This window comes from Bombyx mandarina, chromosome 10, assembly GCF_030267445.1.
Source record: "Bombyx mandarina strain Sakado chromosome 10, ASM3026744v2".
Classification (NCBI taxonomy): Eukaryota; Metazoa; Arthropoda; class Insecta; order Lepidoptera; family Bombycidae; genus Bombyx; species Bombyx mandarina.
The window spans coordinates 9362295-9389381 of NC_143217.1; the positions used below are offsets into that span (position 1 = coordinate 9362295).

The window sequence follows — 27087 nt, forward strand, 5'->3', positions numbered from 1 at the left end:
TGTCTTGTTAGTTTTGTATAATCTATGGTTTTGATTTTAGGGTAGTCTGTGGCGTGGTGATTAGTGATGGTGGACGAAATGGAATTATTGTGTACTTTGTAAAGCAACAAGTTTTTTGCGCATATAAACTGAAATAGTTGGAACATCGATAGTGTCATGGGGAATACTTTGTGATGTAATGTTATAACAAAAGGTTTTTTTGGCCAACGAAGTGAATGCCGTAATTCGTTTAAACCTTAAAACTTTCTAAGTTCAGCGAAATATACGTAAAAAATCAGTGATAACAGCTTGTACCTAAATAATAAATTCTTTGGATAAACTAGGTACTTCGAATTTTGCATAAGTACAATACAAAACATTTTATTAATATCATAACTAACTGTCAATTTGTTATTCGTGACGAGTTTAGCGCGTATCAGATATTCGACATAATGTAAATAAATTTATTACTTTATCATCACAAGTATGTACATAATTACATTATTCATTGTGTAATTGTTGGAGTTAATGGATATAGAAACTCCTTATCAAAAACATATACATAGAAAGAAGTGACAAGAGTTGTCATAATAAGAAGAAGTGAAGAAGTGTCAGACATTTCTTCACTTCTTCTTATTATGACAACTCTTGTCACTTCTTTCTATGTATATGTTTTTGATAAGGAGTTTCTATATCCATTAACTCCAACACTTTCCCTAAACATTTACATAGTACACAGTCCTAGTGCCTGGCGTAGAACTGCATATGACGTACGAGGTAGTGATTTGGTAAGGATGTCTGCGACTTGATCCTTTGTTAATATGATTTAAAGTTCTTGGTAGCACAGAGTCCAATCTTCAAATCGCAGAGTGCAGGCAGTTACGAAATAATATACCTACTAACACACTTTTATATATTAGTATTAGTTACGTCGATGTTTTAGAATATATTATCGAAATCACAGTTTTCTTATTTTTTATTGTACTTCACGAAGTGTCAGACATTTCTTCACTTCTTCTTATTATGACAACTCTTGTCACTTCTTTCTATGTATATGTTTTTGATAAGGAGTTTCTATATCCATTAACTCCAACACTTTCCCTAAACATTTACATAGTACACAGTCCTAGTGCCTGGCGTAGAACTGCATATGACGTACGAGGTAGTGATTTGGTAAGGATGTCTGCGACTTGATCCTTTGTTCCGATCCGTACAACGTTGCAGATACCCTCAGTTACCAATTCTCTGACGTAGAAATGTCTGAGCCGGATATGCTTCGTTCTCTTGTGAAACTCGGGGTTGTGAGCAAGACGAACAGCAGCTTCATTGTCCACATGCAGAACCGGTACGTCCGCAATTGTAGTCAATGCCTGGTATAGTCTAGCAAGCCACATTAGTTCTCTGCCAGCTTCACTAGCTGCCACAATTTCGGCTTCTGTAGTGGAGATAGCGACCGATGTTTGTAGCTGACTGATCCATGAAACTGTGCCTCCAGAATAGCGACAGATCACTCCCGTTGTGGAACGTCCGGTTTCTGGATCACCTCCGTGGTCGGCGTCGCTAAATCCTTCTAGGATTCCAGGTTTGAGACCAGCTTTATATGAGATCCCATGCGAAAAGGTACCTTTGATGTAGCGCAAGATACGTTTTACCTTGAGCCAATCTGTCTTTACAGGTTTCTCCAACTTTCTTGAGACAACTCCGATGGCATAAGCAATGTCAGGGCGAGTACCAACCATTAAGTATGCCAGAGCACCGACAGCTTCTCTATATGGGAAACAGGAAGCTTCCGTTTCTTCTTTCCCTTCTTGAATAGCCTCTCTCTCAATCGGTGTGGAAACGGGATTACAGTCACTCATTTGAAAGCGGTCTAATACCTTTTTCGCGTATGCCTCTTGGTTGATGAAGATGGAGCCATCCTTTCCTCGATGGATTTGAAGACCAAGATAATATGTCGCTGGTTTCGTCGTTATGCGCAGTCTCTTCTTCAAATCTTCTAAGAAAGCGTTAGCCGTGTCTTCATCAGTGGCAGCTACTAATCCGTCATCGACGTACAACGTGATCAGTAGTTTCTTCCCGTTAATTTCTCTTGAATATAAGCAGCAATCAGCTTCGGACTGTTTGAAGTTCATATCCAATAGGATCTCTTGAAAGCACGAGTTCCAGCACCTTGGTGCTTGTTTAAGTCCGTACAGGCTACGGTTAAGCTTGAAAACGGTAGACGTTCCTTCCGTGAGGTTACACCCTTCTGGCGGTTGAACGTATATTTCTTCCTCGAGCTTTCCGTTCAGAAAGGCTGTGCAAACGTCGAATTGGACCAGATGTAAGTTTTCATGCGCGCTAACACTGAGTAGTGCTCGTACAGTAGTCAGGCGTGCGACAGGACTGAAGGTCTGGTCATAGTCTACTCCTTTCCTTTGTCTGTACCCTTTTACGACAAGTCGAGCCTTGTATTTGTCGATCGTGCCATCTGGATTTCGTTTGATCCGTAAAACCCATTTGCAGGGAAGTGCTTTTCGTCCTTTTGGCAATGCACACGGCGTCCAAACGTTCAGGTCTTCGAAGGATTTCAATTCGCTACCCATTGCCCTTTGCCATTCTTCGCGATCGTCCCTTTTCATAGCGTCTGCGAAATTATTTGGGAATGTTTCAGTGATACAGACGTAATCTCTTAGTCTCTCAGGACGTCGAATCAGTGAGCGATCTCTAAGATTATAGCCGGTTGGCGGTGGTTCAGCATCATAAAATAATTCTTCTGGAACTGTCGTTTTGTCTTCATGGTCATGGTCTTCGTAGAGGACTTGATCCGATTCTTCTCCCTCGAGAACATGATCATGGTCGTTGGAGATTGTTTCGGTAGTTGTATCTCCCTCGTGAACGTGTGTTTGCTCTGGAATTGCAACTTCTCTTTCTAAGTTCGTATTTGGCGTTATGGTAATCGGGTATTCTCTTGTCTCAACTTCTGTTTTAGGAATTTCACTGTTACAGATGGAAAGAGGTTTCTCATCGAAGATTACGTCACGAGAGCGGACGAGCGTCGAGTGTTTTCCGTCTGTGACCCAGATACGGTAGCAATCTTCGTCGTACCCAATAAGTCGACCTTTTATTGCCTTTTTGTCGAGTTTTCTACGCTTCTGCTTTGGAATATGAACGTATGCGATTGAGCCTATTATTCGGAGATGTTTAATAATAGGTTTCTTTCCATACCAAAGTTCATGCGGAGATTTATCTGAACTTGTGGGACCTGTTCTGTTCAGTATGTATGCGGCGGTATTAATGAGCTCTGCCCATAGCACTTGCGGTAATGGCTCATGAGCGTACATTATTGATCTTGCTGTCTCAACTAGGGTTCTGTTCTCCCTTTCGCTTACTCCGTTTTGTTCAGGTGTATACGGGGTGACAAGTCGCTGTGCTATTCCATGTGTGTCTAAAACATTTTTTATGGACGCGTTGTCAAATTCACCGCCGTTGTCGCTTAGAAGGCACTTTATGGTGTGTCCGACTGTTTTAGTTTGAGCGATCATCAAAACTAATTTGTCTTTGACCTCGGACTTCTTGCGTATGAAGTACACCATACGGTAGCCAGTAAAGTCGTCTTTGAACAGAACGTAGTACTTATAGTTTGAGAAGCTAGGTTGAAACGGTCCGCAAACGTCAGTGTGTACGATTTCTCCGGGCGCGGTAGCTCGGGTTCTTGTACCGAATTTAAGTCGATGCGCCTTTCCAAAGATGCAGCCTTCACAGGTATCTTTATCCATCGGCAGGATTAGACCTAGTTCCCGTTGGATCGTCGCTCTTACGTGTCTTTTATTTTGGTGAGCGAGTCTCTCGTGGTAAAGTTGCATCGTTGCTGTAGTTGCAAAGACTTCGGGTGGTTTTTCTGGCAGTACGGGTTTTACTTCCAGTCGATATAAGCCACCTTGTTTTTGTCTCTTCCCTATTAAGCATACTTTCCCGTTGACAATGACGTTGCATTCAGTTGTCCTGGATGAAAAGGTGCTATTCGGGACTCGATCGTGAAGTGCGAGTACGGAGAAGAGGTTCTTGCTTATGGCCGGAACGTACCAGACGTCTTGCAGGCTGATGTCGATTTGTTTCCCGTTAACATATCCTCTGAGCTGTACTGTTCTTTTGCCTTTGGCACGGACTTCATTACCAGCGGCCGTTGTAACAGTGTAGTTCTCATTGAAATGTTCGTAGGTTTGGAAAATGTCAGCTCTGTTGGTGACGTGGCTTGTTGCGCCATTATCTATGTACCAGTTCTCGTTGTCCCGTGAAACTGTGAAGATTTCGTTATCTTCTAAAGACATGAGTAACAAATTAGCGGTCTTTGAAGTAGAAGGCGTTGCTGTCTGGATCGGATTTTGGCTCTTAGGAGGTCTACCGTCACGGATCCATTTTTGACAGTTGCGTACTCTGTGGCCAATACCTAGGCAGTAGTTGCATTTAAGCTTCTTGTCCTTCTTCTTTTCCGTATTCGAAACCAGGGCTTCCGAATGATGCGAAGGTACGTTGTTACCTTGCAGTGCCCTTTCAAATGCGCAGAGATGACTAGTTAGGTTTTCTACAGTACGGTTGGATTTGGGCAGTAGGAGCCAACTACTTCTGAAGCTGAAGTATGAATCATCAAGCGTGTCCAGTATCTTACAAACAAGTAGCAGTTCGGGTAGCTCTTGGTTACTGTCCTTCTTGAGTTCTTGATTCAGTTCAGTCCAGATGTTCTTTAATTTTGACATGTGAGTGGCTATGTCGTCTGCTTGATCCCTCTTAAAGCTGAAGAAACTCATACACAGGTTGTAGGTTTTGTCCGCATTTGTTCCGTCGAACAGCCTGTGGAGCTCTAACCAGACATCACGTACTTTAGTGAACCGCATAACTTTTCGAAGTGTGTCTTCTTGCATATTGGTGGTAAGTATTAGGATAGCGCTGGCATCAGCTTTATCAAACTTATCTTTTTGTTGTTGATAAGCCGCCAATTCAGCATCGCCGCATCCGGTAGGTGGACGAGTAGGCTCCTGGAACGATCCTTCAACTACTTCTAGGGCCGACGGTACGGTGCGTAGTAAGCATAAGGCTTTGTATTTCCAGGTGTCCCAATTTTTTCCATCTAGGAGGCCGATCTGAAGCTTTCCTGTGATACCTTCCATTTTCGTAGTGCGGGTCCGTAACCTAATATGATTTAAAGTTCTTGGTAGCACAGAGTCCAATCTTCAAATCGCAGAGTGCAGGCAGTTACGAAATAATATACCTACTAACACACTTTTATATATTAGTATTAGTTACGTCGATGTTTTAGAATATATTATCGAAATCACAGTTTTCTTATTTTTTATTGTACTTCACGAAGTGTCAGACATTTCTTCACTTCTTCTTATTATGACAACTCTTGTCACTTCTTTCTATGTATATGTTTTTGATAAGGAGTTTCTATATCCATTAACTCCAACAGTAATAAGTCGTAAAATCAAAACTTGGATCCTTACTCCAATTCTAAATAATGTTATAGATATGCGTTGCTTTCTGTAACACTCGCACTGTTTTATCTTGAAGAATTATTTTTAGAACTCTGCATACTATGTTAATAACGTTTCATTCTTTTGTGAATATTTTAAAAATTTTATATTTAGGTCTCGTAATATTTACATGAGAGAAGAAAGTGTAGATTAAAATTTAATGTACTTGAAGGCTTTAAATGTGTTGACAATCTTGACCAATTAATGTCTTGACCATTGATGAAGAGCAAGTTGACACATTTCAATACAAGGAATATTTACCATTCATGGTAAGTACATACATGATTCATTGGCATTAAAACATTTGTTTACCTGTGTGTAATGTGATTTTATTACAAACAATCTTTTCAGGCATTTCAATGAAAAGACAGCTCTTATCAGCTGTACTAAAAATATAATATTGGTAATTAGTGTGATTTGTAGGTGGCCCTTTCACTTGGTTTTTATATAGGTATATGTTATATTAAAGTAGACATTTTTTGACTCATGGATAGTTGTTGAATTTCCTTTTCCAACCCTTGTTCTAACTGTTGCTAGTCAACTGTTTTGCTGTTTATGTTGTAGCTTTCTAGATGACTTGAATATTTTTTATCTGTACATAGTTTTTCTAGTACTGTTTTAAGTAGGTGTTAGTAGGTTTCTGAGTTTTTGACATTAGTTGGAATATAAAAAATATGTTTGGATTTTTTGCAATAAGGATATAAGGCAAGGAAGTTCCTAGTAACTGAATTTAGGACATTACGAGTGCTGTGTAACTGGAGTAATAGAAATCTTTGATGCAACAAGGCAGTTTCAATTGTATGTGATGCAATTGCCTAAAGTTAAGAATTTTTGCTCCAGATTACCTTTGTGAAAATTTTATACTTTTGAATTGCTCCTTGAGATATATCGAAACTACTAAAAAACCTTGCAATTTCATCTTAATTACTGAAATTATTGGAGAACCCAAATAATGTCCCAATGCTTGCATGATGTAGAAGGTAGGAGCATTACCTGTCCATGTAGAGCTTTGGTTCTCATTGTACCTACACTGCAGTAAAAGTGTAAGATCACCTTAACCAAAATAGGAAAATAAAACTCCAATAAAACATTAAATGTATAATTAACCTGTTATTAGTTCACTTACTATAATTGTGCCACCACCATGCTTTTTTGTAGGGTACTATACAGTCCGGAAACATCATTTCTTGGGCAACGTGTTGAACTTAAATTCTTTGTTTTGAACTGAATAGTTCAAACATTGATTCATCAATTAGCAGAGGTTTTCGAATGGCGACATGACCATACAACTTTGCATCTCTCATTCGCCGTTTTACTGTACCTAATCAATGATAAAGGTTTAACTGAGGTTTTTTTTTACTTTAATGTGCATTTCTGGAGCTCTTAAGCATCTATTTCGCTTGCCAATAACAATAATGAAATGAATGTGGTAGCTCTCGGCCTTTCCAAGCGTGGACAATCTTTTTTTTATTGCATAGATGGGTGGACGAGCTCACAGCTCACCTGGTGTTAAGTGGTTACTGGAGCCCATAGACATCTACAGCGTAAATGCGCCACCCACCTTGAGATATAAGTTCTAAGATCTTAGTACAGTTACAACGGCTGCCCCACCCTTCAAACCGAAACGCATTACTGCTTCACGGCAGAAATAGGCAGGGTGGTGGTACCTACCGGTGCGGACTCACAAGAGGTCCTACCACCAGTAATTACGCAAATTATAATTTTGCGAGTTTGATTTTTATTACACGATGATATTCCTTCACCGTGGAAGTCAATCGTGAACAATTGTTGAGTACGTACTTCATTAGAAAAATTGGTACCCGCCTGAGATTCGAACACCAGTGCATCGCTCAACACGTTTCTACCGCACGTCTTATTCTTTAGGTCACGACGACTTCAAAATCAAGTCATCCTTCTTCAATTCATCATCGACTTCAAATCTTGAAAATGCCTGCGACCCTGTATGGAGTTATTGTGCCACGAACACAAGTCTTGGATAACTTCAGTTGTGATGTAATCCCACGTTCGGATTTGCCTTCATTATGTAAAACAATGATGACAGAATGCATTTCACGGCTAATTTCTTGTGCTTTTCCCATTTTATGATGTCTTCAGTGTAGAAAACACAAGTTTAGACTAACTGAGATTGTTTGTGAACAAACCAAAGTAAACTCAGGTAATAAGAAGTCAGAAACATGTGCTTTCAGAAGATAAATAATTCTAAATATATACCAATGTGAAACAAAAGCAAAGTACATAATTAGTTATGAGCACCACATAAAAATATTATTATGACTCTACCACCTAGCTCTAGTGCAGCGTTTGCCGTTGTTTGAAAACAATAGATGATTATTGTCTTATAACTTGAAACTAAAGAAAATAATGATAATTCTTTAAATATTCTATATTAGCAATAGAATATGCAGATGTGCATTTCTATCATTTATCTTATGGGATTTTATTACAAATGATAGGTAATTATGTTGCTCAAGTGCAGTCTTAAACTGTTAGCCGGCAGTGTATGTTTCAAATCGTATACAGATATAAAGTATTTGTATACATATGCTTTATATTTTAAAATTGCAATTATAATATTTAGTAACATACCATATATAGATAGAAGCTGTAAAACTATTCATAATATTACATATACTTTTAAACATAAAATCCTATTAATATTATATTCTGATTAGGGTAATTATAATTTTTTTATTGATCTACTGAATCTAGTGAAAGGAAAGATTTTGTGTGAAAGGTTAATTATTCTGTATTCGTACTAGCATTATTTAGTTCAATTCGTTTTACTGTCCTGTATATAATGCAAGTTTTTATTTCATTTTCATTATTCCCCAATATAGAGAATGAAGGTATGTATTTGTGATGTACACAAATAAATAAGTATATAAGTAGACTTGGGTGGACTACATGACCCTAATTAAAATAAATACCTTTATAAAGAAATGATAGAAACATAATCAATATATATATTAGTGTTGCAAAATTATCAGCAAGAAATAAAATTGCTTACTAACAAAGAAAGTGCATATATTTTTTTTATTTCGTTTCAAAATCTGTATGCTTTGTATCTATTATTAAATTTGACGTAAAAAAAAAATATCTGTGAAAGAAAAGAATACCTATTAGTGTGAATATTAATAGAGAAAATAATGAGTAATAAATTCGAAATAAATTTTGTGGCTTTGATAGTAATACAATACAATGCGCTATGTTTTGCATTCATAGTTATTGACACCTCATAAAAGAGTTCTGGCAACATACTACAAACATACTAATGTTCACTCTTGTTCAAAACCAAGATTATTGTATAACATCCATGTTGAAGTACTTTCCAAGAGCTGTAATGTGATATCGCGAGTTTTGGATGGTATGGAAAGATGACCTTAAGATGCTCATACAAAAATGCCTATGATCTTTTCCAAAGCCCCCTTTGCTTTTATAATCATGTGGAGTCCATTTTGTCGATTTATTTTAAGTCCATTGAGTCATTATAAGCACTGAATATTGCATATTCAGTTTTTATGATGTTCTCCAAAACAATAACCACTAACCAACCGTATTTTAATATTTTCTTTCGCTGAAAAGACTGAAAACTGTTCAGAACGATAATTACACTTCATTCTGCTTCTTTCCACTCGGCAACTGCGTGTGAAACTATTTTTTCTGGTAGTAGGTGGCATTGTAAGCACGCACGCGTGCGTAATACCACCACTCAGCCTATATATACCGTGAAGTAGTCAAGCATTACGGCTTAGAATGGTATAACAGCCTTTATACAAAACAAATTTGGACTATGCCCTCATGTCCAAAAGCGGCGTTTACGTTGTGATGTCTATGGGCTCCACTTAACGTCAGGTCGCCCCTGAGCGTCTTCACTCATCAATGCAATAAAAAAGCCTGAAACATCAACCCATAATTTTTTAACGATGAGAAATTGCGTGTGCTTAGTTCAATATTATATTAAACCAGTGACAGGTTGTCTTAGCAATGGGAACCTATCCGGGCGGTAGAATTTATTGTGTAACACGTACTTCTTATTTACACCTAATGGATAGTGTTGTAACGGATTTTTAAGAAAAGTTTGCAAAAAATGTGGTGGTTGTAGTTGTGACTGAAGAAAATTGATGATGATAGACCAATAACGAGTTTTTGATTACGCGGACGATGAGCATATATTAGGACTGAGGGCAAACAGCTTAAACGTTATGTGAATGCTGCCACACACCTTGAGATGTGAGGTCGATGTTCCAGCTTTCGAATCGGAACACAAGACCGCTTCGGGGCAGAAATAAGTAGGAAGGTGGTTCCTGTCTGTGCGGGCTCACAATAAAGTCTACCAATTGTCAATATTGAGAAATGATTGAGTTGTGTTTGTAACATTCGATGTTGAATGCTAGAGAAAATTGTAAGTTTAGCTCTCAAAAAGTCGGTATTGATATTCATATTAAGTCAATTTGAATTGGATTTGTCTAAGTTTGATACAAGTATAGTACCGTTATGGTAAGACTATAACTGAGACATAGTGTGGCACAATCGATTTTTATTATCTTAGGGTGGGAACGGCAGGGAGCGGCAATTCAAACATGACGCCAGATCGATATTGTTAGGAACTATTCCGTAACTGCACGTTCTTAGCACCCAAATTGAGTCTTGATTTAAAATATGCTCATAATTACGGCAAACGGCGTGCGTTCAATTTCTATCAATATTATGTTTGTAGATGAGAGTCAGTATAATTTTGTATGTATTTACAGTCGAAGGCTTTACCCAAAAATCGATATAATGGACAAAATAAATCTTACGAGGTAACTAGCAACTTCATTACAATAACAAAACAAGAAATTTGGGTGAATAATTAATTCCCTCACAACACATTACAGTGAGCGATTAGGAAATTCCAATTATTTAAAATTGTATTATAATCTAAATGCTCCTTAAAACTATTTTTATGATTTCATTTTTCGTCAATTATTTTAATTTTATTATTTTTGTTTTTTCTGAAGCCACAGTGAAAGGACTTCAGCATTCCTACCGTATATTAAAGGAGTTACAGATGAGATTGGCAACATTTATTTAGGTGTGCGTTTATAAAATATTTATATACAATGTACAAGAAGCTAGGAGAGTAGGTACTTAAAATATGTTGTGAAGTGTAGCATTGCTCTGTAGGCTTCTGGTGTCTATAAAATGCACTGTCATTGTAAGCTAAGCATGTATGAACATGGGACAGACCGAGAGACATTTCAGTAAGGTTAAGAAGCACATTGCGGGTGTCAATAAGAATAACTCAGTATTTTTTTCCTACTTATTCGCTGGTAGCTTAATAGGCTATTCCAGCTACGCCCGGGCGGATAGGTGAGAGAACGGGCTCAACTTGAGAGAGTTTGCTAAGACTAGCCCTAGTAAGAGCATTGCTTCGCAGAATTTACCACCGGATCGGAATCGCGACCCACTGAGAAAATCCGGCGAGAAACTCAGTAAGCAGTGACAATGGGTTCGCTCTTCGAACTCTTAGTAGTAATCAACGAGTTCGACGAGGATTGTGACTGGTGCTGGAGGTTCCTAAAAGCACTGAAAGTGGTGAATCCAGGGGATCCGACAAGACATGTTTCGGGTGACGGCGGCTTTGCGTTGCCCCGTCGCGGTTGGATAAGAGAAGACTCAGTACAAAAGTCTGCATTTTTTTTAAGCTCGTGGTCTAGAGAGACCCTGTCAGCGTAACCTTAACTAGTAGGCGAGTTCACGGGGCTCAAACCTGACGATGTTGCTAACAAGAACCCTAACATCTGGAGTTCTCCTATTGTAAAGATGATACCTACGTCAAGAAAAAAATGAAATATAAAAAAAATATGCTAAAGTTCATCCACTACGATATAATATATTGTTTAGTCTCATATAGGGCTCATAAAACTGCACTAAATTCACAAAATTAAGAAAATGTTCATAAATACAGTCGCGGTTATAAACCGAGATAATGGTATCTTGGGATAAGAACATTTTGTTATTCTGCAATTTTATTACCATTACAAATACACCACTTAGTCATATTTTAAAAATACACGAGTATATAAAGCAATGCATGTATGTATGACGGAGTATGACTTGAGAACGGTACGACCGATTTGGCCGATTTATTTTTTATTGTGATCGAATTTGTCAGGACAAGGTCTGCATGTAAGGTTTTTTTTAAAACCCATCGGTCTCCAAATTTTTGTACGATTGGCAATAGTTACTTGGGAGTGTAATTTCACTAGAATTGTATATAATAGGAACGCGGTGTCGCCACCATATCGTTTCATCTCATCTAAGCGTGCTACGTTTGAAGAGGGCTAATGAATGCACTATACGTCCTTTGTTTAATTGCTATGGTACTTAAAACTTCGACTTGCAGAATAAATCCTGAGAGATATTAGGCATGAAGGTAAATAGTGAATTCAACGTAGAAATTGAACTTTATCCTTATCAAATAACCATGGACTTAGCATCATAAATAAACAACACTACCAACTAGACTGAGTTTGCGCCAAATTCAATTTAAAAATGAGTAACCCGAGAGCTACCCACCTCATGAAGTAATTGGTCTACATATTTATGGAACAACACCTTCAACATGTCTTTTTGTCTTATTGCACTTGTAACGTGTCTTGAGAAGCCCGAAGCCCGTATACACAATCTACTTAATTTCTCGCTTGATCTTCTCACTGGATCGCGATACTGATCCGGCAACAGATTCAGCGCAGCACTGCTCTTGCTAGGGCTAGTGATAGCAAGTCCTTTCCGGTTGAGCTCCGTGAGCTTACCTACCAAACTGTACGTAGCTGGTAACCTATATGGATTCCTTTATAGTCCCTTAGGATATGAGCGATTAGGGAGGGAAAAAATAATCATGAGACGCGGATTCTCTACGACAATCTTAATTCAGAAATGCAGTGATTGAAACTCAGGTCAAATACCGGGGCAACGCTCTAATGCGAATCTAACCCATACGAAAGTTTTGGCGACAGTGGTCATTTCAGACTATAACGCACAATAGCTCTTTGAGATCTGGTACAGCAATAACAGCTAATGTCTATCGTGAAGAACTTCGAACAATGATGGCGAAACTCAGATAAACGGGCTCAACTTGTCAATCGATCTTCGCCATTATTGCTTGCATGATAACGCAACGCCTCACACTTGGCAAACCACTCTAAAATTACAACACTTTAGTTAGTAAAAACAAATACTTCGCCTCTTTGATTTTACGAGTCAAGTCAGTAATTTTGTTTTGCGCTCGTATGTAAATGTTTGCAATTTACATGATTTATAATCAAACACAATACAATCGCGTTACCTTTTTTAAGTTCTAAATATAGCTCATGAGAGGCGTTATCGACGTAGACGTTATCTCAAGGCGAGATCGTGCAGTTTCATGTCGCCACTGTCGCTCTCCGGCTGAGCCGAGCGTTGAACGTCCGTGTCACTCTCGACAAATGAAATATCTGCAAGGGTCTGTAATGTATAAACTGGAAGCTGGACATTCGAACCTATACTTACTATATACGGTTATTGACTCCATAAATAATGTGATAGTATTACTGATGCAATGAAACACCTAACTGTAGCATTTTATTCCTGGAAATTATTAATTGCCTACAACGAGAAACGAGCATACGACCCACCCTATGGTGCGTGGAAACCGATTCTCATGCGCGGTTTTTAATAAATTCTCATATCTGACAAAAATAAGATACGTAATAACTGTGCTTTCAATTTTCATTTTTTTTGTGCCTGTGAAAACGCGCGTGTTGTCAAAACAGCGGCACGTCAATTGGTCTAATCAGTCGCCGGCTGTGAGGCAATTACTTACTTGACAGCGTGGAAGCAATTCCTGTCTATGAACGCAGCAGGAAGACTTCCTTTGAAGTGCCACCAAATATGTGTATTCTATCGAATTAAATGTTGTTGGTAACAAATAAACAATGTAACATAGTATACCTAATTGATTATACAGCTCGATTTATAGATGTAATGACTACACATCGACCTTTTTAACACGCTTTTATTAGCTTGACCTGTGTAATCTATTTATCTGCCTTTGTAACGGAATTATTTAATGTAATTTTCATCAACTTCAAGACGTTCGATTAAATTGAAAATTTGCACACGTATCAAGGTCATATTGAAGTACAATAATTATTATTTTAAATTTTATTATTAGGATTATTACAAACAACAAACACCACTAAGATTAAAAAACTGATTTGAATTTTTGCTAAGGCTGTTAACGCATGCATTTTTTTGTTTTTATATGTATGCTTAGATTTATTACGAAGTGCTCGCTAATTAAACCCTTACCGAAGTTTTACCTTTAACTTTATATAATTTAAACTCATTAAAAAAAATATTTGTGCATCAAATATTGAACAAATGTTAGTTATTAACCAATATTTTAAGATAAATAATATGCACGGTGTAACACTTTTTCCAAAACCTGATTAATTGTGTGTAATTCGTGGTATCCTGTCGCATTCTTTCGAGCAACTTCCATCCGAATGCTATCGATTTGTGCTATATTTTTCTTGCCATAAATAGGGTAGGAAAAACCATATTTTAAGAGTATACGTTTTTTTAAAATTAACATACTGTATGTGTGTAAAATATCCTGTATCAATAATTAAAACAAGCAACCATTAACAAAAATGGTTTTATGTCGTATTGAACCAAGCAGAAGACTTAATCCCCTGCGCTTACAAACATTATAGAAATATATTTATTTAGTTCTAACAATTTAAATTCAGAGACTGTTATACATCAACAAACGTGTACAGTAAAAAATATTGTAAGAATTGTCTGTTCTTTGGATTTTTCAATTTCTTTGGTTTCAATGCAGGATTTATTATAATTCGACCCATACTTTATCGCTTTTCTCTCCCGGTCCTCTGGTTCATTGGAGTATTAAGCACCGTTAGGGGTTTTTAGTGCCATTTTCTATCTAGTTACTAAATAAAAAGGTTTACGGCTTGGTTAATTTTGATTTTTTATCCGACCAATGCCGTACACGGTTATAATATTCTGTGAATATTTTCACAAAAGCCAATCTCGGTATATTCTCTTTTCGACTAGATAGTGATATTTTAACGCGTACTTTGCCATAGCTCTACGGTAAGCACAATGCTGTTTTTTTATTATTTTTTTATTGTCTTTGTAGGCAGACGAGCATACGGCCCACCTGATGGTGAGTGGTTACCGTCGCCCATGGACTTCAGCAATGCTAGCCGCTGCCTACCGAAAGAAGAAGAAGCTAGAAGAAGCTTTGCTAAGAACGAACTCGGCCTTCATATAGCCATCTCCTGCTGAGCACTAGCTAGCTGAACATTTGCAAACCTTTTTTTCGGTGCTACTGTTATTATCTGTTGGTTCTTTTTTTATTATCGAAAAATTATGGAATTTTTTTTCGAATTTCATCCTCTGTCCTAACTAATGGTATTTTGTAGGGTATTATGAAGAGATTATATTTTTATAATTGAAGAAATAAATTTAGCACCCACCGTAGTCGAAATTGGACTACAATTAATTGAAATTATAAGCTTTGACACCATTGTGATTGTATTGTCAAAGACTATTAAACTTCTATAATCACAGATTTCGCCAAGACTACACTTTACACAAATACAAAAAAAGACAAACATTACATATTTAATCTACTCTCAATTTGACCACAGACTATAAGCAATAAGAAAAGTTTGACAATAGTCAAATATTATGCATGCGTGTGTGTGTCAAATACATCGTAGTGTACGTAATGTTTTTTTTTATTTAATGTATTTTTTATGCATAATTTAAAAAAAATATTTACATTCTGCAACCCTTTTCTATATTCTCTATAAATGTGGTCTCCTCCGACCGCGTAATTTTCCTAAAAAGGGGTACAAAGGTTTTGTTTCACGTACTAATATATAGATTATCAGAAGAATGTACATAATAGTGGTATAATTTTTTTACATAAGTCAATAAGTAAGATGTAACTTGTGTATAATAGTTGCAACTTCTAACATTTCCATTACATGCATCAAAAATTGAGAGATGTTGATGAGAAAACAAAAACCATACTTTGCATTCTAATCGCATTCGTTGTGCTTTGACCGATGCGCCTTTTTGCGACTTTTTTGGCAATTGTCTACAAAGTCGTTTAATTTACTCTTATGAAAATGCCTTACGAACAGAAGAATGTGTTTAGTTTTTCGAGTTTAATAATAATAAAAGTTCTCATTCTCTACATTAAAATAACGTGTGGTTGACATTGTGTTAATGTAGAGGGTGAGACATTTATAAGCGATAAATTGTTACTCGAAACCGAATAAAAAAATTCACAATGAGCTTTATATAAACCAGGATCAAGCTGTCATTCAACTGGCCCTAGAATAGATTAACCTGTGTAGATTAACACTTTGTGTAAACCTTGTCGCGATAATCGTACTCGGTGTAATCTTAACTCTTTGCTGTCGTATTAATTTTGGCCGTGGGTGTGTTGTCTGGTCGGAATTAATTTCTGTTGAAAGAACAGTGAACACCGTATGACGAATACGGTTCTCACAGTTCGTGAATGTGTTCATAAGATGTTCAGGTTCATTAGACAAAGCGTAAACTGATTTATGGTTGAATTGAGTATAAGATTAGTATGGTTCCTTGGTGTGGTGGCTGAGTGTAAGCATACGAAAGCAATTGGTCAACGTACCTACTAGCATTCAAAATGACTGCTTTTTGTTAATTCATTAAAATATTGGTTCGTATTGATTTTTTCAAATATTGGTGGGTATTGATTTAGTCTTTTCTTTATATTATTATTTTTTGTCTCAGGTGAAACTGTCACGGTGAAGGCGACGGCATGTGGCACGGCGCGCGGGTGTTGGTGCTCGCGGCGCTGGGCTTACTGGCCGGGCCTTCGCTTGCCCACAAGAAGTTCAATATCACCATTGGTTACTTACCGGCTCTTACCGGTGACTTGCGAGACAGGCAAGGACTCACAGTCTCCGGGGCACTGTCGATGGCACTTGAAGAGGTGAGCTCTTCGGTGGTATTTGACGTTACCGATTTTAATTTTGTTTACAACGCATTTAATTAAAATTGTAGTTAGGCACTAGTATGTGTTGATGGTAGAATAGATCAATAGATCACAATCGATAGATTTGCACAAGGTAAAGTAAATAGAATTTAGCGAGTCATATTTCTGAATTAAAACTAATCTTAAGGTTTAATACTTTTGAAGTTTCGAATACAGTACAGTAAAGTTTTCGTAGTCACGGACGATTCTCAAACACGCAAAAAATATGAATAAGTTTTAATTAAACTAAATGGCTTAAAACATTTAACACATTTATTCTAATTATATTTACACTGGAAACATTTGTAAAAAAAAGATTACGACTTCGTCTTAAACAAGGACCTGAGTTTCCCGACTCTATATAACTGACTTTTAGTTTTGTGCGTTTGTCTGATTCTTTGTCAATTTTATTATTCGAGTATTGTCAATAGAAATACTCTGTTTTGGTAAAGATCGTTCGTGTTTAAATGTTAGAGTTAGTTAACATCTCATCTAGCCACGATGGCGGGAATCGGAGATAACATTAAAAGCACTAACGTCTTCGTTGCGTCACGCGCAGATACCACACAAGGTGACCTCTCTTTTCAAATGCATCCCAAGTTTATTGCGGGTGGAACAGTGGGTCACGTGTATTAATATAGTAAATAAATAAATCGTTGGAGAACCTTGTACTCTTCTACATAACGACCGACCGTTATAATAATGTATTATATATTAACGTTTATATTGCATTAGCAGAATCTATTAAGATAAATCATCGTACAGAATGTACTCCATGCTCCTAAATCGACGATATATTTTTATAAAAAATTGACCGCGTTCAATGATAAAGTTTGTTTGATCAACGCGAACCATATCTACATTTCCGTGGCTATTAATAGTCACAGCGCAAACAAACCGTTTTTGAGAATGTCGTACACAACCGAATGTCCTGTTTTGTTATTTCAGTGCAATCACAGTAATAACTCAAGACGTTTTAGTATATCATTATTATGTTCGAGGAAAATGCGTATTAATTTATAACAGTTCAACTAGAACAGACAATTTTATTTAATTATATTAAAGTTTTTGATTAGCGGCGACAGATAAATGAGCCCGATGACCTTATATAAAAATAAGAAGGGTCTAATGTCAGCCTGAGATCCTGAATTCAGCCGTAGCGTCAGCTTGAGCTCGAAGACACAAGGTAGTCTCAATGACATCGGAATAATTTTTTCTGTCTTTCAAAGCGGAACGTGTGATTTCTTCAAGACCGAAATAGCATTAACTCACAATACACTATAAAATCTACTGTTTTAACCCAATACTGCTTTACCACTAGCAATCGTGCAGAATGCCTTGGGAAGATATTGTCCTATTTCGCAATGTTATTCCACAATATTGCGTTGGATATTAGGTTTTACTAGGTTAGGTAACTTTAATAGTAAATATATGTAGGTAATGATCCCAGACAGTGACAGACAGACAAATCCCAGTGATAGTTGTAAAATGAGTAGCGGTGTCCAATACATCGTATTCGCAAAATAAAAACATACACACTTTTGAAAACGCGTATAATAAAAATAAAAAAACAAATATGTGTATTTTGATAAATCAGCGAATCTATAATATTATGTATCATTCAATTTATGGAATGTTCATGTTTCATTAGAATGAAAACTAACAACATAATTTTGTTTACTTATGTGACACAAATTGTTTTAAAAATAGATTCCTTATCGTGTATTTTGAGTAGACTCGTCTAAAATGTTCAATGTTTAAAAATAAATTTATTCGCTTCCACACGTACATATTATGAGAGTAAAATAAATGATTTGGTTGTGTATGTACTATGTAAATTTTTTTTTTAAAATAAATATTAACTATTTATACATATATTTCTCCCACGTAGTTCCATTTACTTTGTCAAATGTAGTTCTTGATTTGTATAAATGTTTTGTTCGTAATAAATGGTCAACTCAGTGTGTGTTGACTGGTTAGCGAAGCCCATAAACATGTATGTTGCTATCCACCTTGATAGTCCGTCAACGTTATGACCTACTTTTAATCTCAAAGTGGAAGAAGCGAAGAAGTATTGTTAAAATTTTTCATATAATACCGCTAACTAATAGAAAAAAAGATGCATTCTTTTAATACATATTTATAAAATAGCTTTATGAGATTTTGCCGATCATTGCATTAAGTACCTACTTAATTTTGAAGGGCTTCTTTTAAAACTGTAATAATACTGTGCATAGCTGAACAATGGAGTCGACCTGCTGCCGGATGTGGAGATTCAGTTGCAGTGGAATGACACGAAATATGACATGGTGACTTCCACCAGGCTCATCACAGAAATGAGTTGTGCAGGTGTAGCAGCCTTCTTCGGACCCGAAGGCCGCTGTGAAACCGAAGCCATAGTTGCGCAATCCAGAAACCTGCCTATGATCTCTTACGTGAGTTATTTTTAATATAACATGCTTTCCTTTAAAACAATGTTGCGGATCAACTTAAAATTCTTCAATAAATTCTATTTTTCAGAAATGCTCAGACTACCAAGTATCTAGGTTACCAAACTTTGCCCGATTAGAGCCTCCCGGCGTTCAGGTGGGTCTTTTATTTCTATTAAATCAACGCAACAACGCAGTGTGTTGTGAGTCAGTAATGTATGTATCATCAGTGGTTGTAAAGGCAAACAGATGCGCTATGACCTGTTTTCGCGACTGTTTTTAGGCGACAAAATCGTTGATATCGTTGCTACGTTACTATAGATGGAACAAATTCTCTATATTGTATGAAGAATCTTGGATGACGGTCGCCCTGACGTTGGAGAACTATGCCAAGGACTTTAACATGACTGTAAACCATCAGAGGCCCGTCATCAATCATTTTAAATGTTGCGAAGAGAAAATGGCTTGCTGTGCACCCGGTTTCTGGTATCAGTTCATTCATGATACAAAAAACAAAACAAGAAGTAAGTTCTTTGTAACCTAAAATTGTTTCACAACTCTAATATGTATTTAAAAGCAAACATAATCATTACAATAGCGCATCTTCGTACAGCCTAGAGAGATCTAAAACAATTTTATTGTAATTTTTTGCATTACGCCATTAATAATACGAATGATTCGTTTTATTTAAATACTAGCTATACCCGTCCGCTTCGCTGGGCATTAAAATTAACTTTATTATTTCTCACCACCACAAAGATTCTCATCATTAACGCCCCCGCAAATGGTGTAGGGAGTCCAACACTCATAGTAGCCTATCCATTAAGTACATGTATTTTCTACATGGATACCAAATTACAAGTCAATCGGATGCATCGTTCAGTAGCTATAACGGAACATTCGTAAAAACCACTGTAGATTTATATATTAGTATAGATGTCACGTAAGTGTTTAACATTTTCAAAGTACTAGAATCAATAATAAAAATATTACTGTTAAATATATTTTTTCCGGAATGAAATATACAAACATGTCTTTAACTTTTATGACATAAACCTCGAGTCAAGAACGTCCTTCTACTTTTCATTTGAGTAGTTTAAAAAGAATTAATTGTTATGTACTCTCGGCGTGAGCGACAAACAATTGTTTTTTCCTTGTGAATACTCCGTACATCTTGTTGCATTGAAATTTGCAGAAACTTTGTTTACCTACTACTTAAAACTTTATCGAATGAATTGTAGTTTATAAAGTCTCTAAAAGAAAGGACAGATTGCGTTCTATATTATTTTTCGTTACCTTTTAGTAACCCAACTGGCTTTATATATGTATGTTTTCATATAAGAGGTTGTTAGTTTCCTCTTAAGCCGTCGTCGAATCTCGATCTGAAATAAGTTTCGAAGACGCCTACTAACTTTAATGTGAAGCTGTAAATCACATAATTATCATATTTGACGGCGTATCTAGTAGGATTTATCTGAGGCGGCATGTGTTCATTTTGAAGAATTTCTTGACTTAATCTATAATATGAGTAAAAGTAATTTTCATGATTGGCCTCCGACAAGTGGGACGACGACCTATTGAGGTTCGCGGGGTGTCGCTGGATGCAGGCGGCGGAGGACCGACCGATTTTGAGGCCAGGCTTAGGGGAGGCCTATGTCCAGCAGTGGACGTCTGTGAGTTAATAGAATAGAATAGAAAAAGTAATTTCTTTAAATGTTTAATTTTCCAACAATTTTCAAGGCACAGCGTAATTTTCTGAACTGTATTCTCTGTCTTCATAGATATTATTGTTAAATCTATGTAACGAAATCAGATAACAAAAGGAAACATAAAAAACGGGTACTTCATTTACCAATGATTAAAACAATCCCCTAATTGTGTCAGTAATACATGTTTATCTGGGAATCAACAAGAGAGGAGATTAAAAAAATATATGCCATAGACACGAAAAAAAAACCCGACTAACGGTTATAGTGCATAGTGGATTTTTTTCTACATAACCGTTCTACTTATTTCAGTTTACGTTTTCCTTGGGTCGACTTCGGGACTAATAGAGATGATGACCGCCATGGAGTCGCTGCAGTTATTCGCGAAGGGCGAGTACATGGTTATATTCGTGGACATGATGACGTACTCCCTTAAAGACTCTGTCAAGTATTTGTTGAGTGAGTATACTATGATTACTTGTGATGATAGAATCCATGGTCATGTAATAGTGTTAGTGATATGAACGCGTGCGGTCATCCAAATTTTTTTTTTTAGTTATAACTTATAGAGATAATATACTTTATTGCACAATAAATAAAGCACACATAGTTGCTAACTTACGCATTTAAAAAAATATGTAGTAAAAAAATTTGCCATGTTTTTTTTGCTATTTTTGTGTAGCCGCCGCCCGGCGCTTTGTTGGGTGAGGCTGATAGGACAAGTAATTTTATACGAGTGTTCGCCCAGTGATCAGATTTCGACCATAATCACTGGACACTATACAAGTACGATTCATTTTACGTATTAACCTAAAAGTACTCTTATGTTATCGACATGTTAAAAAACCGAAAGTGAAAATCTCATTAATTTTCTTAGTAAAACCGAAAAAGGTAAATCGAGAGAAATAAATGTTTTTTAACTTTTTTCTTTTTGTCTATTTATATGTACGGATAGGTAATTTTCTTTTCTGAATTTCTCTTTTCAGAAACCGAAGATCGTGTATCGTCGACATTAATATGTCCGAACACGCCTGAATTTAAAAAGAGAGCCCAGTCGTTACTGGTGATAGTTTCATCGGAACCATCCCCGGAATATCAAGAGTTTACGGCTAAAGTCAGGAAATACAATTCTCTAGAACCATTCAATTTTCCCGATGTCTTTGGCAGCAAGTACAATAAGGTACGTTCGATAAATTATTAGGTATCATGGTTTGAATTGCTGTATTTAATTTATAATGATAAACAAGACGAAATATGATCGCTTGGAATTATCAACTAGCAGCTACGTAATTACTATTTTAAAACACCATATTTTTTTTAGTTTGATTGGTAGACGCTATGCTATTAAAATGTTCTTTAAAGTATTTGATTTTTACTAGCCTCTTTTTAGTATTAATTCGTGTCTAGTTTTTTGTCTTTCTTGTGAAATATTTATTGGTCACTTAAGTATCGAGACAAATTATTTAGAGATACCAGGTTCAAATGGTCATACAAAGATATTAAACAGTTGATCGAATTATCATTTTAATGTTTAAAGTTGCGGGTTTACCGATCTATTTCAAATGTAGTATGCGCCAAAGCAAATCATCGACTCATGTATGTACTTGTGGCGGTAGCCATCACAGAACACAAAATATTTGACAGAAGCCTCAATCTCGCTTACATCATTTTCAAGATAAGCTTGCATTAATACAAGTTCCGAACAACTACATTCGGACCGTCGGTCTACCGAGCCAATATCACCCGCTCGGTGGAAGATCTTTCCTTTGTAGCATGCCTACTGGTGGTAGGATCTCTTGTGAGTCCGCGCGGGTAGGTACAACCACCCTGCCTATTTCTGCCGTGAAGCAGTAATGCGTTTCGGTTTGAAGGGTAGGGCAGCCGTTGTAACTAACTATACTTGAGACCTTAGAACTTATATCTCAAGGTGGGTGGCGCATTTACGTTGTGGATGTCTATGGGCTCCAGTAACCACTCAACACCAGGTGGGCTGTGAGCTCGTCCACCCATCTAAGCAATAAAAAAAAATAAAAAAAACCTACAAACTAGTTTGTACAAAGGTATTAGGTATACTAAAAACTTGTATATATGCAAACTTATCTTGAAAATGTCGTAAGCGAGAGATTCAGGCATCTGTCAAATATCTTGTGTTCTGTGATGGGTACGGCCACAGACTTGAGCACTTCAAAAGTGCGACATATTCTGAGTGGCTCCGTGTTCAGTGGTCTCTCCCTTCTTAGATGAGCAACTGATAAGATCCATTTGCGGCGTAGCCATATTTCTGTTGAATCTAGCGTAATAGATGTGTGTTACTTGTACTCGGCAGCGGACTGCTTTCACTATAGACCATTGACTTATGTGACGGAACCTATCAACGTAATTTTCATTAACGTCGGATCCACTTGGAAATCTTCAGACGTATGAACGACCGATGGAAATACACAATAGTTTAACTTATCCTAGCCTAATATCCTGACCAGAACCATCACCGAGATAATAAAAAGTTCATTCTAATATTTAGTTCGGGTTGCTTATTGAAGCACGTTTAGTTTTTGCTTTTTAAACTATACTTTTCTAGGTGGAATTTTCACTTCTTGTCCAAGGCAACAGCTGCAGATTATTTTCAAGCAAAGGATTAATACGTATGTGAATTTCATTGTTTCAGTTTGTATCCATTTACGCTGCGTACTTGTATGATTCGGTGAAGCTGTATGCTAAAGCTCTAGATGAAATAATCAAGGAGGAAACTCAAAAGGAGCCCTTGACGCAGGCCAAGCTAACGAATATTGTCACTAACGGAACAGCCATTGTGGCGAAGATGATTAAAAGTTCGCCATACAAAAGTAAGTCAAATTGTATTACATACCAAAACGATATCGAGGGGTGAAATGCTATTTGGCTTAAGCGACATTTCACTTGATACGCGATATTTCTTTTTGTAATTAAAGGTGCCTTTTATTTGGTATTACCAACAACAGTTCGATGTTTTTAATTGAACTTCAATTATGTTTACTCCATTGAAATAGCTGAAGAAGTTTTTTTGTTATGATATGTTTTCGCAATATTAAACTGTAAATGGCTCTGCTGTGAAGTTGCAAAAATGTTGCTTCAATCAAACAGGCTTTCAAGTCTCGAATATAATAAATAAATATCTTTTGACGCTTAATAGGAAACGCGGGTTGCGTTTGGTCCATATAAATATGCCCTACTTCCTTGATGGACTAGTTCTTTTTTTTCTAACCTAGACAGCCTTGATAAGTTATGTCAGCGTAACCTAACAAGTCAATGGACTAGAGTAAACACTTTACACACTATCTGGGTATAAGTAGTACACTTTTATGTTCCTATATACATCTTTAGAATATTTTGAATATTATTAAGATTCTTCTAAAATTACGAAAATTGCCAATTTTTTCGTCGTTTTTACATGTAAAACAAAATCAAACTTTCGCATGAGTTAAGTAAAACCAATAATTAAATACATACCTACTTGTCTTTTTTTTGTAAATAATTTCAGGTAAATAATATTATAATCGGTTCATGTTATACAGTTATAGGGTTATACGGAATGTCGATTTTTCCGTTTCAAGTCATATAGAGTTGGAACTGGAGCTTAAGACTTATCGTGGGTACACCTTCCACTTTGTGGGCTGGCGACCTGTTGAAGGGCGCGGGAATCCGCTGGATGCAGGCCGCGTAGGACTGGCCGTTGTGGCGAGGCTTGGGGAGGCCTATATCCAGCATTAAATGAAAGACAGATAGATAAAAAAGCTGCAGCTGTCTCTTTCTTTTTTGACGCATTAGGTCTCAGACAGGGAAAAAAAATAGTATTTTAAAATGAAAACTTTTTGAGCATCGTTGTGATGCGAAAGTCGATGAAACGAAAAAGCGACAGTAAAAAGAGACAGACATATATTCATAAGATTTAAGGTGGGAGGAAATGAGATAACAAGCATTATACAGTGTTTCTTAATGAGATCACTATGATCATTACTAAAACCTACAATTATCCTCTTCCCAAAATTTTATATTCGTCTCTATTATCTTAAAGCCAAAATTTTTGAAGGTTACACTTCTACCACATGTGAATTGCACACAATGACATGTTTTACCTTTTTTATTTTTTTCTCGCTACCAAAGTTTTCTTTTAAGCTATGACCGAAATAATATAATTGTAAATTCTCTCTATACAGGTGTGTCCGGTATGACGATACGTTTAGATGATCGTGCCGACTCCGAGGGAAACTTCTCCGTGCTGGCTTTCAAGCCGATTAAATTCAACGAGATTGATATAAACTGCAGTTACAGTATGATACCGGTTGCTCATTTCCAGCAAAACAGTAAAGAGTTTCCTGTGAGTAATATAATACTTTTTTACCAAACAGAAAAATAATAGTTTTATGATCAAACGAATTATTATAAACTGTTAATATACTAAAATAGATTAGAATATGGGTATATAAATAGTTGGGTCACGGACGCTAAGTAAAGCGAGAGACTTGATTGCTTCAGGGTTTTTTTTTCTATTATAAATTATTTCTTTGCTAGGGATTCTCTCCACGTACTGCCGTGTAAACACTTGGTATTACTCGAGCATTTCTAGGCGCTGGTAATGCTTCATTTTATCTGCCTCTTTTTTTGCGGTCTACTTATCGCGAATTTTGACTAAATAATTCAAGAGTACTAGAAGCCTCCATTATGTTTTTAATTAAAGACAACGTGAAAAATCTTTTAAACAGAATCAATACAAACATATTCGAAATTTAAATTGAATTAAAGAATGTGCTAGAAATTGCGACGCGACTAGATGTTTGGCAGCAGTGGGACTATTATTGTTTCTTTCGTAAATTGTCAAGTATGATGTACGCTCTAACTGAAACTAATCTACGTACGTACATTGCTTAAACAAAACTGTGGCCTTTTTGGCGGGAACGCGAGGAGTGAAGTTTGTGATTTGTTTTATTTTGTCTATTTAATGTTTCTTCAGGTTTAAATGTGTAATAAGAGTGGTTTATAACCTGTTTAATATCTGTGAAAGTGCACAAATGTGGGAAAATGAAACAAAGCCGCCGAACGTAACTTCTCGGGATCCTACAAAAAGTCCGCTGAAAAAATCTTAGTGAATGGTCACCATTTTACTGAGATTATATTTCATTTAATTTCATCCCAGTTGATTAATGTCTGAAATTAATCATCTTCATTTTATTTCACTCCATACCATTTTTCATAAAAATAAGAATATAAATTAAAATAAGACATGACTTAAAGGTCTTAGTTACCAGGCCATAAAATCCCTTAAAAAAAAACCGGTTTCTTTCATATACCTAGTCAATACCCAATAAAATTATTCTTTTTAAGCCATTATTGACTCTGCTGTCGCCTTAAATGAGAAATTTGGACGTGGATTTTTTTTCTCAGGACTACAAACTAAATTCACGTATACCGATCGATTGGCCTGACAGCGTGAAGCCGGAGGACGAACCGTCTTGCGGTTTCAACAACGAGAAATGTCCAAGGGACGACTCGCAGATAACGTCACTCGTGGTGGCGGGAACGTTAGCGGTGACTTTGTTTTGTACGTTAGTCGTCACGATCAGCATATACCGGAAATGGAAGATCGAACAAGAAATAGAAGGTTTGCTTTGGAAAATAGACGCACAGGAAGTTACCGGATATTCCGACAACGGCCTCGTGTGCTCGCCCAGTAAGGTACATATGTTTTTTGTATTTTATATCATGCAATCAGTAATGCCAACTACGACACTGAGTGTGTCCAGTTGTTAGAAACTTGTCATTGACACTGTCGATCTTTATGAGTGACGGTAACCATTATCTGTGAGTTGTGGGTCGTATTCTCGTATGCAAAGCAAAATTAACTAGTTACGCATGTTTTTAATTTTAATTTTTTATTTTTTATTGCCTAGGTGTGTGGACGAGCTCACAGCCCACCTGGTGTTAAGTGGTTACTGGAACCCATAGACATCTACAATGTAAATGCGCCACACACCTTGAGATATAAGTTCTAAGGTCTCAGTATAGTAACAACGGCTGCCCCACCCTTCAAACCGAAACGCATTACTGCTTCACGGCAGAAATAGGCGGGGCGGTGGTACTCACAAGTGGTCCTACCACCAGTAAAAAATGTTTCACTTGTTTCAAGGTTTTCTATTTCTAACAATTAGATTGATTTAAATTAATTTCCTTACAGTTGAGCCTAGCGAGCGGTATATCATACGAAATGTGCCCACAAATATTCACCACGACGGCGCAATACAGAGGAAATTTAGTCAGGATAAAAAAATTGAAGTTTTCTAAAAAGAAGGTAATAATTTATCATAAAAAAAAGTATAATCTCAAGC

At 36.7% G+C, this 27087-nt stretch overlaps 1 protein-coding gene across 7 annotated transcripts in view; it reads left to right on the forward strand.

Moving 5' to 3' along the window:
- Window positions 1-39: 39 nt before the first annotated feature.
- LOC114250602 (receptor-type guanylate cyclase Gyc76C) overlaps window positions 40-27087 on the forward strand; it is a 34883-nt gene continuing 7835 nt past the window's right edge. Inside the window, exons 1-12 of one of the 7 annotated variants that reach the window (XM_089730621.1) lie at window positions 40-463; window positions 5607-5761; window positions 16350-16551; window positions 18831-19028; window positions 19114-19179; window positions 19306-19546; window positions 21041-21187; window positions 21715-21908; window positions 23394-23571; window positions 24922-25082; window positions 26147-26437; window positions 26937-27050. In XM_089730621.1, the coding sequence (XP_089586747.1) occupies window positions 16378-16551; window positions 18831-19028; window positions 19114-19179; window positions 19306-19546; window positions 21041-21187; window positions 21715-21908; window positions 23394-23571; window positions 24922-25082; window positions 26147-26437; window positions 26937-27050 (1764 nt within the window). In that variant the 5' untranslated portion in view covers window positions 40-463; window positions 5607-5761; window positions 16350-16377. Of the gene's footprint in view, window positions 464-1101; window positions 1153-5485; window positions 5762-16349; window positions 16552-18830; window positions 19029-19113; window positions 19180-19305; window positions 19547-21040; window positions 21188-21714; window positions 21909-23393; window positions 23572-24921; window positions 25083-26146; window positions 26438-26936; window positions 27051-27087 lie in introns of those variants that run through there. The other 6 variants (XM_089730622.1, XM_089730623.1, XM_089730626.1 and 3 more) reach the window with 6 other exon arrangements.